Source organism: Odontesthes bonariensis, chromosome 6 (genome assembly GCF_027942865.1).
Source record: "Odontesthes bonariensis isolate fOdoBon6 chromosome 6, fOdoBon6.hap1, whole genome shotgun sequence".
Taxonomy (NCBI): Eukaryota; Metazoa; Chordata; class Actinopteri; order Atheriniformes; family Atherinopsidae; genus Odontesthes; species Odontesthes bonariensis.
The window spans coordinates 34,596,904-34,619,621 of NC_134511.1; the positions used below are offsets into that span (position 1 = coordinate 34,596,904).

The 22,718-nt window shown below is 40.2% G+C and overlaps 1 protein-coding gene across 2 annotated transcripts in view; it reads right to left on the reverse strand.

Moving 5' to 3' along the window:
- Positions 1-22,718, reverse strand: part of LOC142382525 (transmembrane protein 132C) — a 168,680-nt gene that overhangs the window by 6,892 nt on the left and 139,070 nt on the right. For both annotated transcript variants that reach the window (XM_075468504.1, XM_075468503.1), the window contains exons 5-7: positions 12,754-12,897; positions 8,078-8,286; positions 1,432-1,705 (exon numbers count right to left, since the gene is read on the reverse strand). In XM_075468504.1, the coding sequence (XP_075324619.1) occupies positions 1,432-1,705; positions 8,078-8,286; positions 12,754-12,897 (627 nt within the window). The remainder of the gene's footprint in view (positions 1-1,431; positions 1,706-8,077; positions 8,287-12,753; positions 12,898-22,718) is intronic.

A 22,718-nucleotide genomic window follows, 5' to 3' on the forward strand; every position in this document is an offset into this window, starting at 1 on the left:
GCACACAGAATGCTCTGAAATGTTTGAGACAGTAGTTATTCTGCTGCTGCATGATGCTGCAGTTGTTCAGTCATGTCAGTGAAATAAAAACATCATTCAACATTTGTTTACTCAGCGCTAAACAACGTTTGAAAGAAGGTATTAAGTATGTGACAGGGATCAGAAGGTAAAGCTGGGCTTTGGTGCCCAACGGAGGAATTTAATGTTTGCATCAACCTCCCACATCCCAGCCTTTTCCAAAGAACACAAGTTATTTTTGCTGTTCTAGCTCTCACCATTTGTCACATTTTTCAAAAAAATATTTATTACTTGTTATGATAGCAAATATGCACTGATCAGCTATAACACTGTGACCGGCTGCCTAATATTGAGTAGGTTCTCCTTATGCCACCAAAGAAACTTCCAGTCAGGGCATGGACAAAGGGCTGTGGGTTGTGGGGTCTTCTGGGGTTGTTTGAGTTATTCATAAGCATTTTCTGCTGGGTCAACTACTGTCCTATTGGTGGACTCTTCTACAGTGGGGAAGTGCTGTTGCCATCATGAAGGGCTTTGACTGCTCTGCAAAAATGTTTAGGAAGGTGGAAATCGTCAAAGTAAGATCCATATAAAGGCCAGGGAGGGGATGGAGTTTCTGGGTGTCTACTCCCTTCATGCTAGTGAATTTAAGTGTCACCAATGAATGGAACGTAACTATGTTGCAAACAAATTTGATCAGTCTCCTTATTTAAGTTGGCATTTAAGAGACTGCTGAGTTGAAAATAATTAGGGTATACTGGAACTTTGGCTCTATTCTCATAGTTCTAGCAATCAATAATGATGATTGTGCTAAGCAAAGTAGTCCCTGTCAAAATCTGACAACAAGGTAGATAGATAGATCGATAGATTAATTGATAGAGACAGATAAATAGATAAATAAATAGATTACCTTTTGGTTTGGCCAACCTTGTTTGGAGATAAAACTTATTTATTTTCTTCTTCTCTCTCCTTTATTTCCCATATTAATAGATGAATAGAAGTGTACACATAAGACACCTCCATTGCACCACTCATAACACTCACACTTTCAATTTTATCCCATTGATTTGTCAGTGTTCTGTACCTTTAACTTGTTTTCCATGTACTGTAAAATAATAACTGTTAAAAGACTAGAAAGTGAGGACAACAAAATGTAAGCATTTTCTAATTATTTCTAATCTCAAAGACAAACTGTGCGTCTCTTGTCCAAACATTTTGTTTTTAGTGCAGCAACTCAAACCAATCGACATTCATATTCTTTTACATGGATGCTTATATTCATGCAGTCTTTTAGATGTCAGTAAATAACTTGGTGAATGCATTTTTACTGTGAAAGGAGCAGGTGAAATGTTCTATATATGATTTACACATGATTTTCTTTATGCACTGCTGCTTTAAATATATCCTCTTGTATACCTGGATAGTGGTCATCCCCATGTCCAGTCCAACCAGAGTCTTCCTGTCTAGGAGCTTTGCAATGTGGGGATCTTCTACTTTCAGGAAGTCCCACACAAGCTCTGTGATATCCACCTGCCAGTCAGTACCCAGCATGAAACTGGTTTGGCCTCGTGAATCAGCCGACTCTGCTACAAAATGGGTGAGGACTTTGACCATGGCATGCTGATACTGCAGGGTGCAGCTCCGCCCTCGTCTGTCCTCATCATCTTCATCTTCACTCTCTCGTGTGGACCTGAGAGGAAAAAACAAATGAATACTGAGCTGTAAGCTGTGAGGCAGGGTACACCCTGGACAGGTCGACACAGAGACAAACAAGACACATGACCATTGACTACTCCTTGGGTCAATTTAAATTAAGCAGTTAAACAGTTGGACAGTGGGAGGAAGCCTCAGTACCCACAGCAAACATGCAAACTCCACACGGTAAGGCACCAACTTTGATTTGAGCCAGGAACCTTACTGTAAGGTTATTGTGCTAACAACCACACCACCATGCAACCCTTGACCAAATAAACATGTAATACCAATAGTACAGGAAATAAAGAAATTCAGTGCACTTGACGGCTATATTGCAGTCGAACATGAGAAGTTGGCATTTTCTGCACTGATGTGTTGTCTGTGCTATTTTCAGCAGCATTCTATCTTTAAGTGATCTCAGCCAAACACACAGATTGATGTAACTCATGTAGGAATGTTTACCCGACAAAGATCAAGTTATGATGAAATGCTGTTGATCAAACCAGTAAGAGACAATCAATCCAGTGAGCGGCTACCATTTTTCTTCTCAGTGTCTCTCCTGCTCCATTTCAGAGCACCCGCTCTGAATTGTAAATGTGCTCATACCTCCTTACTGCTTTATTTAATAGCCCCACTGATTGCTCCGTTGCTAGCAAATCTAATTTTATTACTTTAAGCAACAAATCAGCCAACAGAGGCACAACTCTTTCTCACCAGGATAACTGCCTTGAGTTTGACAAACTAGGTTGAAGTGGTTGCAATATAATTAGATTTTACCCATAACTGCTTTCCTTTCTTTTGCTTCAACAAACATCCTTATAAAAACAACAGATAAAGCATTCTGAGATGTTGAGAAAGCAGCCCTTGAATTGTTGATCTGGAAGAATAAATGCTGTTACAGCTCTTCAGTCTTCCACTGGGGCACAGTTGGGTTACTTTCAATGAGAAAAGAGCTTTGTCAACACAGCTATAAATCATACACTTGTACTGCACATTAAACTTACATCCACCTTTTTGTCTAATCATTGTCATTTATTCGTCTGTCTTTTTTTTTCTTTCACAGGCACATACACACAAGTAAAGGTTGTGATTATAATAAAAGGGAGAAGAAAAAGAATTAATCTCCTAAACTGTTTTTCTTGTGATTATCCTCTCTGCTTGTCTCTTTCTGTCTGAATCCCATGAGAAATCTGACTGCTTGCTAAGCCATGGGAATGAAGATGTTAGCTGCAAGCTCAAGAGAAAAGTCACGGGTACAGAGAGATTTGAAGTTAAGAGCTTAAAAGCTTTACTGGCAAGACTGATATCACATGTAACTGAATGAAATCCATTAACCAACAAAACAAATTGTGAAGTGAATAGTGTAACACCTTCATAGCATCGTCATGAGTGACCAAGCTGAGTGACAGCATCACCAGCTGGAAACAATGTCCTTTAGAGACACTCATAAAAACTTATGAACTCAATAAAACTTCTTCTAGTCTTCTCTAGATTTTACATTCTGTTTATTGTTTCGTTTAATTATAAAGCCCCGGTGTATATCAGCAGATCTCCCTGAAACATGAACCAAACAATCCACCAACTGGCATCAGATTTGGACTGAAAAACTGTGAAAGCCTAATTACTTCAGAAGTGTATGTAGCCCAGTTCATTCTGTGTCAAATCAGTGACATTTTTATAGTAGAAATTGTAGAAATAAATTATGTAGAATAAACAAAGCATAAACAAACTGTGTAACCATACAGGATCCAACTACTGGCAGCTAGAAGCTGACTGGGAGAAAGGCTGTTAATTCTAGTGTAAACATGGAAGATCTACTCTGGCACGCCATAATTTATGTGTGTCAATACTGTAACTGAGTAGAATTCAATTCTGTGAACATGGATAGCTTCATTGTGATTTTGGGAGCAGACAACACAAAGGGGTTTGATCACCGTGCACAGCAACGAAGGATCTGCTGTTTGACTAAGCTAACACTGTATTTCAAGTAATGTTTTAACTTGATTTTAGAACATTTTGAAACATTGTGTTTGTTGTGTCTATGGAGTACACTAAACATGGGGATATTCAAGTAAATCTGTTCAACAGTATTTTTCATTTGATCAACCTGAGCTTCATCTCTGAGCTACTTTGGTTCATAATGAATAACTGGAGGCCAGCATTTGAATTTCTGAGTGTATAAAGGGGAGTTTATTCCAGCAGATTCCTGTTTTTGACTGACTCACTCTCTACTGATATATTTGTTGTTTGCAGGAGAGAAAACCACCTGCCAATGATTTCAGCCACCATCCTATTATTCCACAGGCCTTTACTGAAATTGTTCCTTTGAGTAATTTGGAATTGATTGTGCCACATGCCATATATGACAAATGAAAAAAAGAATTACACCAATATTAAATGGTGTGTACTGGCATGATGACTGCATCCACATTTAAGCAATAGATTTGAAAGGATGCAAATATATGAGTGAATATCAGGTCTACTGGATTTAGAAGTAAACAAGTTGAGAGTGGACTCCAACCAATTTAGCCGCAGTATAAATCTGATATGCCAGTGTTTGTGCTGCCAACTCAAAATGTAATCTAAGGTTAATCCCATAAACAAATGAAACTCAGTGCTCAGAACAACCTCCTTAACAAAGCAATATGTATTTTTGGTGCTTCACTATCTTTCGAGCACAGTCCTAGCTTCAGAGGAGATGTTGCATTTTTCTGTGTGTGTCATGCTTATTTTTGTTGCGCCCTGTTGAGTTTGCACTGCGTTAGCGTTGCATTTTATTTTCTGCTTCAATGACAGAGGTCATTTGGACAGAAATCGGCAGTGTGTTTCTATACATAAGGACACAGCTTTATCTGACAGTGACTGCATTGCATTTCTTTCTTTTTTGTTTTTTTATTTCATTTTAATCTCGAGGAGTTTTAAAACACCTGTTTACAACTAAAAGGGAACACTTGGTGAAAACGATACAATGAAAAAGAATCTATTTGAATTTGAGTATTTAAAGATGACAGCAGGGAAATATTTCAAACACGACATAACAAGAGGGAAAAGATTCTCAAAATAGATATCTGGAGAGAAACATTAAAAGGCTGCTATGCCTTAATTTTGGTTTACTGTCTGTGAAGGCTTATCTTATCCTTGTTTTGACAGGGCTTAGGGAGAGAACAGGTAAGTCATATAAGCAGTGTCAGTCAAAACCTCAGGGAGGTGTACCTCTGTAGCTATACCACTAACATCCCTGATGTCTCTATTTTTTCACTTTTCTTTCTCCTCCCTGCAAGGCCACAACTCTCCCGTCTAACAGATAGAGGAAGGCTAAGCCACTTGTTATTGTCTCTCACTGGTTTGGTTCCTCGTGTGCTTATGAACAGTGGACCCATAGCCATTCTCACCCATAGGCATAGAGCTACTTTGCCAGGTAAAGCTTGTTATCCCCTAACAAACAAAGATGTGTATGAGACAGGGAAAAACAAAGCTTTCTGATTCCATCAGCAGTGGTGCTGGTTCCAACAATGACTACCCGGGTTGACTGTCCCCACTGATAAAGGGTACAAACGGCAACATACTTGACAAGCCATGACATAGCTGAATGTTGTTCCTCTGTCAGTCAGACTAAGAGGCGAGCATGTATAATTAGAGAGGACACACTGGTGCGTGGGAGGACTCGAAGTCCTGCCTTTCCAGATGTAATTACTGCAGGTAGGTTGATAGCTGATCCATCAATTGAGGGATTTCAACAGTTGCAGAGAAGCACTGCATAACAGTGTTGGCAGATATGTTGCTAGTGATGAGGCCTCAGGGGAGAGGTTCGACCTCGAGACAGCTCTAATAATGTGCTGTCCTACTGACAACTAAGACGCCCAATGGCAGGCCACGTGGAGCTAGTGATAATGACAAACTCTATTGCACAGGTCAGCCATTTTGTTATCAACCAAGAACTTCTGGAGTGGTGCTCAGTCACACAGTCCTCATTATCTTGCTTAAGGCTGAAATCAAACACAGAATCTGGAATAAAGGCCAAACTGCCACTGTTGTAAGAGTGGTCAATGAACCTTGATTATAAGCTTTTATAAGAAGCCAAAAATACACTTAAAGCTTAACATTATTCATTCAATCATTCATCTTCCATAGCCGCTTCACTCTGATCGAGTGTACCCTGCCTCTATCCCAGGGCTAGAGGCAGGGTACACCCTGGACAGAAGGCCAATCTATCGCAGGACTGCCACAAACAACCATGCATAATCGCACTCAGTCCTGTAGTAACGTTAGAATAAACAATTGAACATGCATGCTTTGTGACAGTGAGAGGAAGCTGGAGTACCATCAACACATGCAAGAGGAGAACCTACAAACTCATCACAGAGGGAGTTAAACTGACACCCTACTTGCTGTGCGGCGATAGCATTAACCACCACAGCACCACAGCACCACACCACCACAGCACCACCACAGCACCACCAGAGCACCAACACAGCACACTACAGCACCACCACAGCACCACCAGAGCACCAACACACCACCACAGCATCACAGCACTGAGAGGCGAGCATGTATAATTAGAAAGGACACACTGGTGCTTGGGAGGACTCGAAGTCCTGCCTTTCCAGATGTAATTACTGCAGGTAGGTTGATAGCTGATCCATCAATTGAGGGATTTCAACAGTTGCAGAGAAGCACTGCATAACAGTGTTGGCAGATATGTTGCTAGTGATGAGGCCTCAGGGGAGAGGTTCGACCTCGAGACAGCTCTAATAATGTGCTGTCCTACTGACAACTAAAACGCCCAATGGCAGGCCACGTGGAGCTAGTGATAATGACAAACTCTATTGCACAGGTCAGCCATTTTGTTATCAACCAAGAACTGCTGGAGTGGTGCTCAGTCACACAGTCCTCATTATCTTGCTTAAGGCTGAAATCAAACACAGAATCTGGAATAAAGGCCAAACTGCCACTGCTGTAAGAGTGGTCAAAGAACCTTGATTATAAGCTTTTATAAGAAGCCAAAAATACACTTAAAGTATAACATTATTCATTCAATCCTTCATTTTCCATAGCCGCTTCACGCTGATCGATGGGGCTGGAGCCTATCCCAGGGCTAGAGGCAGGGTACACCCTGGACAGAAGGCCAATCTATCGCAGGACTGCCACAAACAACCATGCATAATCACACTCAGTCCTGTAGTAACGTTAGAATAAACAATTGAACATGCATGCTTTGTGACAGTGAGAGGAAGCTGGAGTACCATCAACACATGCAAGAGGAGAACCTACAAACTCATCACAGAGGGAGTTAAACTGACACCCTACTTGCTGTGCGGCGATAGCTTTAACCACCACAGAACCACAGCACCACAGCACCACCAGAGCACCAACACAGCACCACGCCACAGCACCACCACAGCACAACAGCACCACACCACCACCACAGCACCAACTTCACCACACCACCACCACAGCACCACCACACCCCCACCACAGCACCACAGCACCACAGCACCAACTTCACCACACCACCACCACAGCACCACACCACCACACCACCAACACAGCACCACCACACCACCAACACAGCACCACACCACCACCACAGCACCACACCACCAACACAGCACCACCACCACCACCACAGCACCACACCACCACCACAGCACCACACCACCAACACAGCACCACCACCACCACCACAGCACCACACCACCACCACAGCACCACACCACCACCACAGCACCACCACACCACCACCATAGCAACACAGCACCACACCACCACCACAGCACCACACCACCAACACAGCACCACCACCACCACAGCACCACACCACCACCACAGCACCACAGCACCACACCACCACACCACCACACCACCACCACAGCACCACCACACCACCACCATAGCAACACAGCACCACACCACCAACACGGCACCACCACCACCACACCACCACCACAGCACCACACCACCACCACAGCACCACCACACCACCACCACAGCAACACAGCACCACCACCACCACACCACCAACACAGCACCACACCACCAACACAGCACCACACCACCAACACGGCACCACACCACCAACACAGCACCACACCACCAACACGGCACCACACCACCAACACAGCACCACACCACCACAGCACCACACCACCACAACGTCCCCAAACAACAAATTTCTCTTTCTTTTTTTTACCCACATAAACACAACCTGACAAAACTTTTAAATAAAATAAACATCATAATCATTGTTAATGTCATATGAGGAAACTAGTGTTGTCTTTTGAGGCAATTATTTTATTAATAAGACAATAATGCAGCAGAACACACAGTGCCAAAAGCTTTTAACCAAGACATGAACATGCTATTTTACCTCTGACTTGTGGCGACAATAGGTACCCTCCACCCTTTGATCTGGCTCAACTCCGTGTCTGACACATCAATCTGGAGGGGGAGACGAGGGATCCACACGCTCAGCTCCAGCTGAACACTGAGGTATCCGTAAGTGAAATTCACCATCATCTTTACTTTGCCCCTCATCTCCTTGCCATTCACAAAAACGTAGTCACACCTATCAGACACCTGCATGGGAGGAGAGGGAAGGCTTTAGAAGGACATCATTTATGTGGAGTTCTTCTGACAACTACACACGAAATTACAGAGAAATATACTGCATAGTGGACACAGAATGTGTACACGGCTTACGGACCTTGCCCTTTGATTGTAGAGCTTAACGCTTTTGAGCTCTCCACTGCTTTACAGTGGTATTCCTCTATCAACTTTGAACAAGATGAAAGGTCCTCTACCATATAAGCGTCACAGTCAGGAAAAGAGGAAGGAGGGCTGCAATGACTTCTTTGAATCTGAAGGAAAATGGGCTGTGGACTACTGGTTTATCATCGTTCAGCCTTGACCGGAAAAGGAAGAACCAACATATAGAAACTAGAAAAACAGGAGCAGTTCTGTCGAGATAAAATTACCAAACTGAAAACCATCTACTATTTGAATTACGTTACAAAAAGGAATGAGTTGGGCAATTTTGTGCTGTGGAAAGACACAACTTTGTGTTACCTTGATTCTTTAAAGCTTGTACATGCTTCTTTATACATTCTAGCTTTTATCTTTCAGAATCCTCATTTTCTGTCTCTTAAAAATTTAGCTCAGATCAATTTTCAACAACGACCAAAAACTACGAAAGTCTTAAGGAACACACACACTCTGACAAGGAGAGGTGATTAATCAACACTTAAACGGAGATACACTGTTTTTTTCTGGGCACTTTGTCAATCTTATTGATCCCATCATATAGTGCACACCACATTGAATAAGATTGTCTGAGGAAATTTCTTTTTTCCTACTTCCAAGTTATTTTTTTTATCTCTGTGAGATAAAACTAGAAACAGCCATTTATCTTCAAGCTTTGGCAGGATATCCTCAGTGACCAAGAAAAAAAAATGTGTGTGACATATTCTGCTCTGTGCTTTGTGTGAGCTGTCTGCACAACATCTCTTGCAGCAGAATTTCTGAGGTGCTGAGCATACCAAATTTGCCTGTTAGAGAAGAAGCAGATTCTTTTGGAGATCTGCTGCATTTACTTTACAACCTGTACCTGGACAGACTTGCTGTCTGAGCAAGTAACATTCAATGAGTCTGTGCTTAAAAGCACTTCTCAGTGTAATTTTGACCAAAACTGTCATCAGACCTCCCAGTTAATTTTTCTGCAACCTATATAGAAAGTCTCTGAAAAGGTGTTTTCCTTTTTATTTATTTTTCCCAGCATCTCTCTGACATGGGCCAACTTTGCTGAGAGAGGTATTTTTCAAGACCACATATTCCTGATTGATATTATGTCTCTTTATAGAATTTAATATTTCAAAGGACACAGCTTTTTACTAAATCTGAATTCTCCTCAAAATCAAAATCTTGAGTGAGAACTACCTCAGTTAATGAATAATTTCCATTAGGGTGGCATCCCTCCCCAGGCTCCGGCTCTGTCATGGAGCAGATTTAACAGGACTCCCGGTGTGCAAGAGTGTTTGAACTGATACAGATATCAGAGGAATCCCTGTGACTTATCAGTCCTCATTGTTGAGCTCTTCCTCTCTTAATGCATTTTGCTGGGACAGTAGGGCCTTTGACAGCCCCCTCATCTCTGACTTTTCTCAGCTGAGGCTTTGCAACCAATCTGCTCAAGCAACGCGGCTGTAGGCTCTGGGAACCTGACAGTGCTCCGAGTGATGATCATAGACCGTAGATAGTAGTGATGTGAATGATCAGTGCTGCAAATGAATATATTTATCCGATTGCTCCTTTGCTTTAACATATTCTTTAAAATCTAACAAAGGTTTACCTTTGATTGTAGTCAAATGAAGAAATTGTACATTTATTATATCACAGACTTAATTTAACTTACAATTAGTGCAGTATCTTTCATGACAGGGAAATTAATTAGCCGCTAGAATTTTCATATCCTTCAATCAATTTAAGGGAAAACAAATATGTAAAACATAGCAGGCAACAAACTTGCCCTACACGCCTACGTTTACCTTTCTGTTATGCGGTCTCATTGGCCGGCATATAACCTTAAATCATTATTTTAACATAAAAAGACAGTGTAACTTAATCAGCAGCCCCTTTAAACCCTCATACCTCCCCCAACCCACTGCATGCATGTTGATACAGACTTAGGGTGGGACTGTCTCTGTGAATTACACACTGTCATTCCGCTTCACAGAGTATCATAAACGTCCAGGAGGATCCACTGCCACATTAATCAGACACATTAGGCAGCTAACGGGAGAATACTTACAGAGAACATTAGGGCTGTCTCTGGATCTAGCCCAGGAAATTAACAACTCATAAGACAGACACAATCAACAGCAGACATGAGCGATGGGAGTAGGGAGCATGAAGGTGGTGTGAGTACATCTCTGGCCTGTATACAGAGTTGGTTTGACAGAAGCAATTAAGTTGCTCAGAGAACTCTGAATACTGTAAGCTCCAACATATTTCAGTACTAGTGAAAGGTCTGCACGTACAATATTCTAATAGCTCCGTTCCTTGGTAGCAGAGGATGTGAGAGCTCACTCATAATACAACCTTGGGTTCGTGGCTGAAATGAGGAAAGAAGGGAACTCATGAATACGCAACTAAGTAATGTGCTTTTTGTCATAGCTGTGGCTATTTCAATTCTATTTTTGTATGACCAACAGATTTTTTTTTTTTCCCCTCTAAAATGCAAGTCAGGAGAAACTCTGAATATGGGAATGTGGGAGCATGGAGTACCCCGAGACCTGTAAGTGCATATGAAGCAAAACATTAAATGTGAAGGCCAGAAAGCCAAAACACTGATCTGACAGATATCAAAACACAACATAAGTCTGAATGTAACCATAGAATTAGGTGATATATTTGTGGATGCATCACCAGACACAAGTTCTCTTAACATATCTGTATTCACACAATGCATTGTGAATTATAATCATTGCCTTATCTGAGTGTTGCTGCCATGAATGAAGCTATAGTAGGAGATAAGTTGCAAATATGCACAGGACCCTTCTAACCTTCAAGACAGGCATAATCATTACAGTCCATACAATAACTCAGACCATAAACTGAGCTGTCAAAATGTAAAACCAGAAACACAACATGTGCCTACTAAGTAATGAAGGAATGACCTCATTTCCGCCTACATATGCCAGGCAAAATTAATGTGAATAAGACAACGTCCATAGAGGCTTGAAGAAAAAGCATGTGACCTGAACTATTTTTTTTCTAATTTTAAATAATTATAAAGCAGTGATAGTCGAAACATCAATCAATGTACACAATGAATCATTAATTAGTTTTAATGTCACTCTGTGTTTATCTTTTTTGCTTATTCCTCTGGTCAAAATTTGATAAATTAGTCACGTTTGCATGACTGCAGTCTATGATTAGAAAATACCTTTACTGAGTTATTTGCAGTAAACATGTAGTAAGAATGTCTGAACTCAAGATCTCAGCAGCAGGTCTTTTTGTCAACTTAATTTAATTCGGATCTATCTCTGCTGTAACTCACCTATCACTGTTGATATACCATCTTGACATGTTAAAAAAAAAACGCAGTTGGAAGAAGGCCCTTTGTGCATCAGCTGGTGCTGTTTCTTGACCTGGAACAACATCTCAGCTATCTACAATCTTAAAGCAACATTTGATTAGTTTGTGAACCTTAAAACTACGTGATCCTGACTTATTTTGAAGTAAACTGATCTAGTTTATGTACATTTCTGGGCCTAAAAGCTGCCCTGGACTCTCCGGGCACTTAAACCTGAAAGAGGTAAATAAATGTTCCCTTTGCTTTTTAATTGATTCATCTGAGAGTCACCGATCAAACCAGGGTACAACTTTCTAACTCTTGTTGCGACTTGAACTACAAGATTGTGAGTGGCTATTAGAATAAAGACAAACAAAAACTTGACTGTCATCAGTGCATATCAAACACACACTTTCTGGTGGGTTAAAACAAAATCATAATATTAGATCATATTCATAGAAAAATCTGATTTAATGCTGATATTTACTGTACAGTTATCTACACAACACCTACACTGCCTCAAACATGCCATTAAATGAGAGGTTTTTACTTTAATGAATTTCTATACCGTAGTTTCTCCAAAAAACAAGAAAAGACTCTCTAAGTTCTGACAAATGATTACCGTAAATGGGCATATTTTACTAGATTAAACTGTAATCAGTTAAATGTATTCTGCACATAAATATAAACAATGTCACATGTTAGTTTGCTTACTTTAATCTGATGTGAGATATATTCTAAACAACAAAACACGAAAAGCAACTAGATACCTCTGCATGTTCACATTATCACAATTATGAACGGGTTGACCATGGTGCAGTGCACTGTTCAAGCTGCTAATGAAAAATAAAATAAACTGATTCAGTTTTTGAAAACCATCCACAAAAACCCATTTGAAGCAGTTGAAATGAAAGAGCTTTTTTTTAGGACAGCCTCTGTGGCTCATCCCCCTTCCAGTGGTTCATCTTACTGACCTTGACCACGTCCTCGTCTGTCGAGCGACATTTCACTGCTTCTGAGACATCAGTGACAGAGCCGTCGCCTCCGATGGTCACCACTTTTACTGGCACAGCTACTGTCTTTCCGGTCAGGATAGCAGTGTTCAAAATCTCAGTGTCCTGAAGACAGAAAGGAGGACACAGATCACTAAAGTGCTAGCTGCAGGCTTGGGGAGTTTCTAATCGACAGTATAACAGAGAACAGTAATTACCAGCTCATAGAAAATAGAAACAGTGCAACTTACAAGTAGTATTGAAAATTACTTAAAGAGGCTTTGCACAATCACTGCTCAATTAGTGATTATTGGGTGAACCGCTGTGAAGTTAGAGGCACTGCTGGGTGGACAGCTACTAACTGATGGCAGCAGCTGAGCTCATTATCCAGTGTGCTGCTCTTACCACTAAAAGTTTATGTTTTTCCATCTAAATGTGATTGTGCTTGATCCACTGCGCCACTGGGACTTAGTTTGAACTTTCAGCATTCTCCTCTCATTGTAAATTGTTTGTCTAATTACTGTGAGTGTATTCATTAGTGTATTCACTGCAAAGCTCCTCAGGCTCTGTTTGGTTGGTGGTTGACTAGTTATTAAAACAAGTCAGTGGTTAAAATTGCACTTGCATTATTACTGACAGCTGACAGACAATGACAGATAAGGGACAATTTTACACCCGCGTTAACATGAAAAATAAATAATCCCCTTCACTCAAGCGTGAATACACCTATTGTTGTTTGCCTGGGTTTGCCAGCTTTTATCCTTTTGGAGCAACTACAGTTTTAGGGTTTGGGGTTCAGTCTGTTGTGGTTGTAATTACCATTGCCTGTGCAAGTGTAACTGCCTGGAAAGAGTACGGTAATAGGACTAAAATAATGACAAAAAGAAAGAAACAAAAAAACAAACAAGTAAAAAGAAGGCCGGCACCAGTATTTTACAGTAAATTGATTTATCTTAGGTTACTTAAATGATGGCACAATAACGGTAAATTTTATGCAATTCACCACATACATCATACATTTTTTTTTTGTAAACAGTATTTATAAAACGTTATAGGCTACAGAGGCATTATAACACCACTGCACCGTGTTAAAATGACTAATCAATAATAGCAAATGTTATATATTCCTAATGTGATATTTGCTATCACTCCATTGATTAAAACCAGTGAAATGATCTATAAGTCACCCAAGCGTCACGTTTGCTCAGCAGATTATGTTTACCTTTCAATTCAGAAAAGTACCAGTTTGTGTGACAACAATGACTTTTGTCAATACTGCAACCCACTACACTCATAATGTCTAGTTCTGTGGTTTACAGACACTATTGTTGCTGCAGAAAAATGACTGTTTACTACAGTATTTAAGAGTAACAATAACTAGTGTTATTTATTAACAGAGGTTACCTGCTAACGACATTAACAGTTCATTTACACACAAGATATATAAATGGAACTATAACCACTTATTCCACAAAGGTATCGGATGTTGTTGTTAATCCAAAGTAAATTTACAGCAAATGCTTACAGTGTAGACAGGTTCATTGTTCTAGGTACCCTACTAGTCTCATTCACAGCAGTGTAAAAAGCACTGAGTGCTGAAATTTGCACCTGGACTGCAGGAGAGGTACTCTTAGGGAATTACCTCAGAGTTACTCTAGACAGCTCTTGTGTTCAGGTACATCCTTATTAACCTGAACAGAAATATCAACCTTTCATTATAGATATACACAGTCACACATACCACTTTTGTCAAAGAAGATAATTGGGACCTATTGAGAAAGGTCTGAGGTAACTATTGCTCTCTAAAGTCACCAGTGGATTGTCTCTTCTGCCCATTCAGCCCAACCCAGTGAAATTGCCCTTTCAATCACACATATTATAATGGAACTATGGACACCACAATAAATAGCTGCTTCTGAGGTCAAAGTTTAATTTTTAATGGTTGTACTGTACAACAAACACAGTCTTTTTTTGTTTTTGGTGAAATGAAAAGACTTCAACTAATTGTAAAGCATGACAAAAGTCTTTCTTTGTGAGCTGTTTCTGCTCTGTTATTGGCGCTGTCTTACACAAAAGCTCTGCTCAAAGTTCTTTCATTCCAATAGGCAGGAACCCCAAGGCATCCTTTATTCTTTTTTCCCCAATGTGTTGAAGCTTTGTCAGCACTGAAGAGATTTAGCTTCTCTTAGTTATCTTTTAAAAGAAAACTCTTACTCTGGAATGATGCCTGTTGAATGAAATGTCACATTTGCTTATAGTTTTGTTGCTAAACCAGAGGAGCATAGACAGAACCAATCTACAGCGTCTGACTTCCTGTCCATATTCATGTTTATTCCACAGTCACCAGGGAAGTATACAAGATTTGTAGCCTGCACTGTCAACTCAGTTTCCAAACACTTTCCCTGTATTTGTGAGCTTGTGAATCACACTCATTCAAAAAAACAGAGAAAAGGAGGATTAAGTTTGACTGAAAGAAGCCTGGTCATTTGTAAGACCATGCTGCTCTGGTTTGAAATGATTATTAGCGGAGTCAAGAGATACCAATGAATCACGAAAAACACTTAATCTTCAAATAGCTTTTCATTACAATTTTATAGACTGTGACAGTGTTATATATGAATATAAACCCTCTCTTGCTGTGGCATTGACATTGATTCAATTTCCCTTAAAACTGAGGAGTGCTGTAAATTAATTCTATGTCTGCTGGGATTCCTCCATTTCCAGAGGGTCATTTATAATATATGAGAGGGTAAATGGTTGGGACCTGGTGAAAGCAGAGGCTAATGTTAGATTACAGCAGCTGGAGATGACCCAGCAGGTTAGGAGCAGCAGATAGGGGAGCCTGGCAGTAATAAGCCTCAGCGGGATCCCACGGTGATGCATCAGTGTTCCACACACTCCAACACAGACAATGCAGTTAAACCAAAATGGAGACCAGTGGTGCACATCAGTGGCTTAAAGTAGTGAGTGGGGCACAATAAAATATGGGCCTACTTATTTGAGATGCTATGTATTTAAAGAAAAGAAAATTGTTCTCTACTGTAAGTGTATGGTTCTGATTCTTAGAACTTTAACATATGTCCCAGATATGACAAATACAGAGATTTTATCTGGGTTACTTCTCATTAGAAAACCACTACATTTTATATTGAATGTAAGTTGCTTGGAGATGTGAGATTGAGACATTCTGTAAATGACCATAATGTAAAGTAACTGTAATATATAAGCTTGATCATCAAGAAACAAAATACAACATAAAATATAGCACTATGCTGCTGGAAATGTCATAATTTTCACACAGTTATGGTCACTAGTTTCCAGATTAATGTGACCATAGATGATACACATCCCTGCAAAGGTCTGGATTAAATGATTTATGAACAAAATTAGAGGGCCATATCAACCCTTAACAGAGTCCAGAAAAAAAAAGAAGTATTTTTACGGCATCTTTTTTTGACTCTTTGCAAAATGGATCCTCAAGAAACTGTAAAAATGCCTATACCCTATTATGGTCTCTGTCAGCTTTAACTGAATTCTTCTTGTGGTTTTAATCATATCACCAGACTTATTTATGATGGTATGCCCAGCTGATTATCTGCCAGGTCGATGGCTGTAACAACCTTGCTATGTATGAGTAAAGGAAGCCATAACATCCTATGAGTGATGGAATGGAAATGAGTTTGGAGTTTAAATGCATTGCTACTCATTGCTACTGAAAGTAAAACACATCAAGTAAGTCAGAACTGAATACTCTTTCTGCCTCCATGTGACCGATAAGAACACATATTCATGTGTATCCAGTTTTCATCGAGGTGTTCTGTAACTCTAGGCAATGCCAGAGCACAATTCAATCCTGCTGACACTGGAGCAGAAACCTAGTCCTCCCTCTCCATTGTATAATCTGAAGACGCTTACTTGTCACACATGCATGTGTTGTGATGCACTTTCAATAGTACAAAAAAAGTTTTGTAAAATGTCAAAATGGAAAACTGAAAACTTGACGCAGACAAAATTAAATCAAGACATTCCGTTCCAGAATCAAAGAAAAGAGGAATTAGGAAACTTAAAATCTGATATACCTTCGTGTACAGCAAGCATTCAGACACTGGTTAATCAGATGCTCAGTTGTCAGCTGGAGGCAGTCACATTCAATTTTGACAGTATTCAAATTGGGCTGTTAGTCTCAAAAAAGATTATCTAACAAAGTGAAATCTGAGGTTTTTAGCTTGTTACAAGCATTTGTTTTTGAAAATCTCAGCCCTCGCACAGATATTGTGGTGCTGACCATCTACACCTTCAGCAGGTCTGGTTTTCACAGTATGGTGTGTTGAACTGTATACTATATGCAAGAGGTGTACATAACAGCTCTCACCCTATTGCAATCCTATTAAGAACTAAGTCAATACATTTATGGTGCAAGAATTAAATTCACTCACACTCAACTGAACCTGTATAAAGAATTCCTTAAATACACCTAAAGATGTACATTTTTATCCAATCAGATTTTCAAGTGTGACTCAAGCTCTACCTTCTTGACAAAATAATGTCTTTTCTGGTTTAAAAAATAGATGACGACGATGATGACGGAGGCCAAATGCTGAGCTTGAGACTTCAAAATGTCAATTAAAAAAAACTGTGGGTGATGCTGCAGTTGCTTTTCCCCCTTTCTAGACGTGTCTATATTGTTCTCCTTTTTGCCATTCTCTCTTATTTGGTAAGAATTTATAATAAAAAAATGATATATTGATAAAAATTATGCTAACGGTTTCACTGATAACCTTAGACATTTGACTTTTACTTGTTGATGCTGGCGTTTGTGCTTTATCTTCCTAGAAAACCTGAAAAGCCAAGTCTGCAGGAGTCTTTTTGTTAAATAATCAGGAGAACTGCCTGCCCGCTTTATCAAGGATCTCTCTGTTAGCATTCAGCACACTGCTGTAGCTGGTAATGTGTTCTTGGCCGTAATTTCTGCCCATGTCTCAGCAGGATCTGAAAATAAGTGAGATTTATGGTGTCAGGCTGAGTGACATGGGCAGCATGAGAAGTAGAAAGGCTGGCCCTCCTGCTGTTGCGATTCGCTTCTGCCTCAAACCCGTACGAACACATCCAAATTCTGACCCCAACTCCGGCTACAAATGAACAGGTCAAACACGGTGTTAAGTGCAGGATTTGTGTGACTGCATTATTCATTGTACTGCAGAAAGAAAATGAAGTGGTAAATACGGTGTTTATGCTGAATGTGTGTACCTGTTCATGTCAACGCTTCACTGTTGTGGCTGTGCTAAAGCTAGCAGATGGAATAAAAACTCACAGGCCAAAGCTATGAAAACCCATTCGAGCTACAACACCTGACCTGCTGTATTTACTACCTTGACTTATGGCTTGTGACATTGGATATAAGTCTCTTTAAAACCCTTGATTTCAATTCAAGAGCAAAATCATTAAAGAGTCTATAAAGTATGGCTCTAGTCAACAACCTCATAGTAAATCAAATATTCATCATTCTGATAAACATTTTCATCCCTCAGTGTCTACGTAATGTGTACGTGAGAGGAAACTAAAGTGGGCATACATGCATAGTGAAACATATTAAGACCTTAAATGCCACTCACAGACAGTGAGCTATTAAGCTGACTAAAATAGATATGTCCTTTCATCAGTTCTTCTCTCCACATTGTGCAATGCTCAATATGGCACTTTCTCCCCTGTATTCCAGTGGGCGTTTAATTGGCTATAGAAGCAAGAAACATGGAGGAGAGTAGGAATAAAGGCCTTGGTAAAACCATGCAGAGCGATAGATCACTGCATGACAGCGCATTGAAGTGGTGGGATGGTTGTGAAGCCAAGACACTGCCTTTTAATGAGGGTCCCTCTCATGCTCCTTTTTGTTCTCCTCCAAGTTCTGCACTTCCAGGAAAGAACCAGAAACTCTGTCTTTATTTTCCTCTTTCCCCTTTACTTTTTTTGTAGGGTGGGATGAATGTGGCTGAAGTATGCAATGTGCTAACTCCACTTGGCGGTCATCCCTCACTGCCCTCTGAAATACCTCTGAGCGCTTTTCAGCAGCAGTTCCTTGTCTTGGGTACATAGCGGTGGCAGAGATTTGATCTGCTCATTATGGTTGGCCATGGATGGCAGAGAGAGGATTAACTTAATGGCTGCTTTGATAGTTGATCTGCTCAATTAAAAAAAAAAAATGTTCCTGTGTTTGAAATACATGGGCCAGACATTCCCATCAAAGAGGCCAGAGGGGTCAGGCACCATGTAGTTCCTAGAGCGCTTCCTCTTTTTGCATTCTTTATAGGGGATGTAATTAAAGTGGTATTTTAATAAGATAAAGATTTAAAGATATATAAGATATAAAGTGGGTAATTTATTCCATGTCAACATACGTGATGGAAATCAACCACACAAAAGTGACACAATATGTCAGAGTGGAATTGGTAATTGTACGTAATGGCATTTGCTGCATTTGCTGGAGACAACACAATGAATAAAGTAATTTCACATGTAAATAGGATAGTATTTATGGAGATCAAAAATCCTCATTGCTGCTCAATTTCTTTTATGTCCCTTGAAAGCAAAGCTTTCTCTAACAAAATGTGAATGTATAATGCAACCGTTTAAGTCAGAGCTTTGACAGAAGTGTCTCTGAAGCATTGACAGTCTTTCCAAATGTATGCCCATGACTTTGACTTATGATGACCATGCGGATGTCAGTCTAAGTAGTCATAAAATCACCTCAAAAGACACTTTTTACTGTAATAAAAAGTGCTGCGACTGACTTGTAGGTGGAATGATTTATATTGTGTTGCTGCCCTCTCAACCTTCAAAAGAATCTCAACCAATGACATATCAAGAACTCCCTTCATTTGAGCTGCTTGCACAGTTATGCAAGTGGACTGACAAGACAGTTCATGTAAAGTATTAAGGATTTTAGACACACTGAATTCCTCAGCTGTGAATTATTTATGAATCCACATGATTTATGGAGAAACTTTGACTGTGGGGAGGTGTCACAATGACACGCTGCTGACAGGACAAATCCCACCGCAAATATTAATTAGATGATGATTTATTCCCAATTTCTTTATCTTCTAAGCTAATTGACAACAAAATTAAAAAAGACAAACACACACAAAAAAAACATTTTTCTGTGATACAACAGAGTTTAGCTTTACACAGTTATGATACTCTGGTATGTGAGTTTGTCTTCATCCCTTCTCTTGTAAGCCTGTCTGACCGTGAAAGTACATTAACATTGTATTTATTAGTATCTGTGCTGGCAAAATCAGATTTGTAGTTATTGGGTGGTGGCACTAGAGGGACAGAGCCACCATGAGCAGCCCAGTGGCCATGATTTGCCCCTTACACTTTAAAAGGGAGCATGTAAATGAAACATGACTGTATGTGGAAGTTCTAAATTCTATATTTATAGGACAAATTCCCTGCAGTTCTCATGAATACCATACCTGTTATACATCTAGATCAGTGGGTTAGAGAAGAAGAGTGCAATTTCCTGGTAAATTTCAACAAAAGTTAAGACTCTTAAAGAATCAAGGTCAGGCACTTGGGACACAAGCACCTCTAAACACACCTGCAGGGGATCAGGGGTGGATACGCTGACTGATGCTGGCTCTGGTATAGCAATGCCTCACATGTATTCCTGCTGTTTGCTCATTTGATTAGGGGCCTGCCTTAATTTGCTGCTTAATTTCAGCCTGGTTTCTGTCACATTCAGCAATTCGATGAAGAGTTCTTTAACAACAGAAAGGCAAGTCTGTAGGGGGATGACCTGCTTATCTCTTTCTGTTTCCTTCACCCATCTCTGATAGAGATCCATACTACCAGCTTAGCTTGGCTTAGCTTGGCTTAGGTTCCCTCTGGACACAGACCTCACGTCATGTACACAGGGGTCAGGTCAAATGTAGAGTCAGTGATAAGAAAACACATACATTCTTCTAAAACTCCAGTGGGAAAAGATTAAAGTCAGATTGAACTGAACAGTGTCAGAGTCTGCCAGAGATTTTAACACTTACTGGGAAGTGTGTCTTATGGGTTTATGTCCCTTTGAGATTGATCTGGTAGTCTGCATTTTGTCCCTCACTTCAACTCTGCATCTTTTTCATGTTGGTTGGTGTAGAACCAGTTAAGAGAACTAAGAGGTCTACAGGCATGTAGGTATGCGCTCAGCCTCCCATTAGAGAAACAGAAAAGTAAGTGGGTCCAAAGGCTACAGTTTCAGCCAGGCTCTGTTGGTATTGAAAAACAAACCTTACAATGACCGTATTGTTTTATCAGTGAATTATGCTATGTTTCTCAGGCCATCATTAGAGAATTGCAAAGACATAGTTAACAAGTCATTTGACTTCACTTGTGGAGAAGCATAAAAAAGCTTTATGGAAAGGTCACCTGTTTCAAAGGTGACTGATGCTTTTTGAATATCACTGTAATGAGGTTAGCTTTAAAAGGTAACAATCCCATCTCACTCACTTGTGATCTTTCAATTAGAAGAAGAATTTCAAGTATGGATTGTTCTTGACTGACACTGGGCTTGTCATTAAAGCTCAAAGTAACTGCTTTTGTTGGAAGTAAATCCCAGTGTGCAGTCGGACCATGTAAAAGTTCAGTTATTCGCCCCCTCATTCCTCCCCCTCTGTGAGCAGTACAGGGAGAGTTGGTGTCAGTACATTTAAAAGCCTTTTGCTTCCTCTCTTGAAGAGGAAAAGACGTTAAACAATATAGAAAGTGTGAAGCCTTGCAATCTCAAGTACTTCTATCATGTTTTGGATTAAAGAAGCATTTGTCACAATCTATTGTCCTAATTAGCATTACATGTAGTAGGCCTCATGTACATAGGGCTGCAGCCTCAATTAGTGCAACCACTTTATCATCAGCCTCTGTAGTACGTACTAATGAATTGCTCACTTGGGGTCCATCAATCAGCCTCTTATTGTAAACCGTGTGACTCATTCTAAGTGAAGAAAATGCTAGGTTTTATCCAGTTCCATTACAATAGCAGGTTCATGCAACAGAAGCCCAGCTTTAGTGAAACAGACTGGCTGTAATCAGGTAGTTTGCCCAGTCTTTATAGTGCACACTGCTCTGATAAAGAGTTTGTATTGCATTGTGCCCATGATGCATTTCTGCAGCATTAGCTGGCGTGTAAGTGCTGTATGTCTAACGATGTGTTTGATAAATGGTTCTCCACATTTCACTTGCCTGGCAGAAAAGATGTGCATTGCAACGGAGAGAATAGAATGGAAAGAAGTAAAATAAAACATTCATTGGACAATGCTGATAGATTACTTTATCATGTGAGAGCCGAAGTGGCCAGAGAAGGCCAGGGTGATGATGTATTGTTTAACAATACTTTGGAGCAGTATGTGAATACAAATGGCTGCTTTCATTTCTCCTCATCTCTATGCCTTCAAACTCTCATGTGAGTGAGCACAGTTTGGTTTCTCAGCTAGAACAGAAAGACTGATGAGTCTTGATATGATGTATGCCCTGTCCTCGTGCTCTGTCTCCATCACCAGGCATCCACAGCATGGGTAATGACGATGAGGGCAGTCTGGACAGAAGCATATTACTTCACAATGGTAAAAGATAATGAACCAGCCTCCTACTGTGCAGGGGTATGTGTTCAGGCATCCAATTACTGCGTTAAAATCTATCACAAGATGACCCAAAAACACACTCACAACAAAGTGAAATGGTGGCTGCCAGCACAGAGGCAGAGGTTGAGGTAATTAATCTATGTCATTATTATCAATTGTTAATATACTCATGTATGCTTGTCTGGAGCAAACGTAAAACATACTGAGAAGGAAGAAGTGGGGAAAAAAGAGAAAAAAAACATCCAAAAAAGCAGGTAAAAAATAAGCAAGCTAAAATATGCAAGTGCTATTACAGTTGACAGAGTTCTGAGCCATTCCATCACTCTA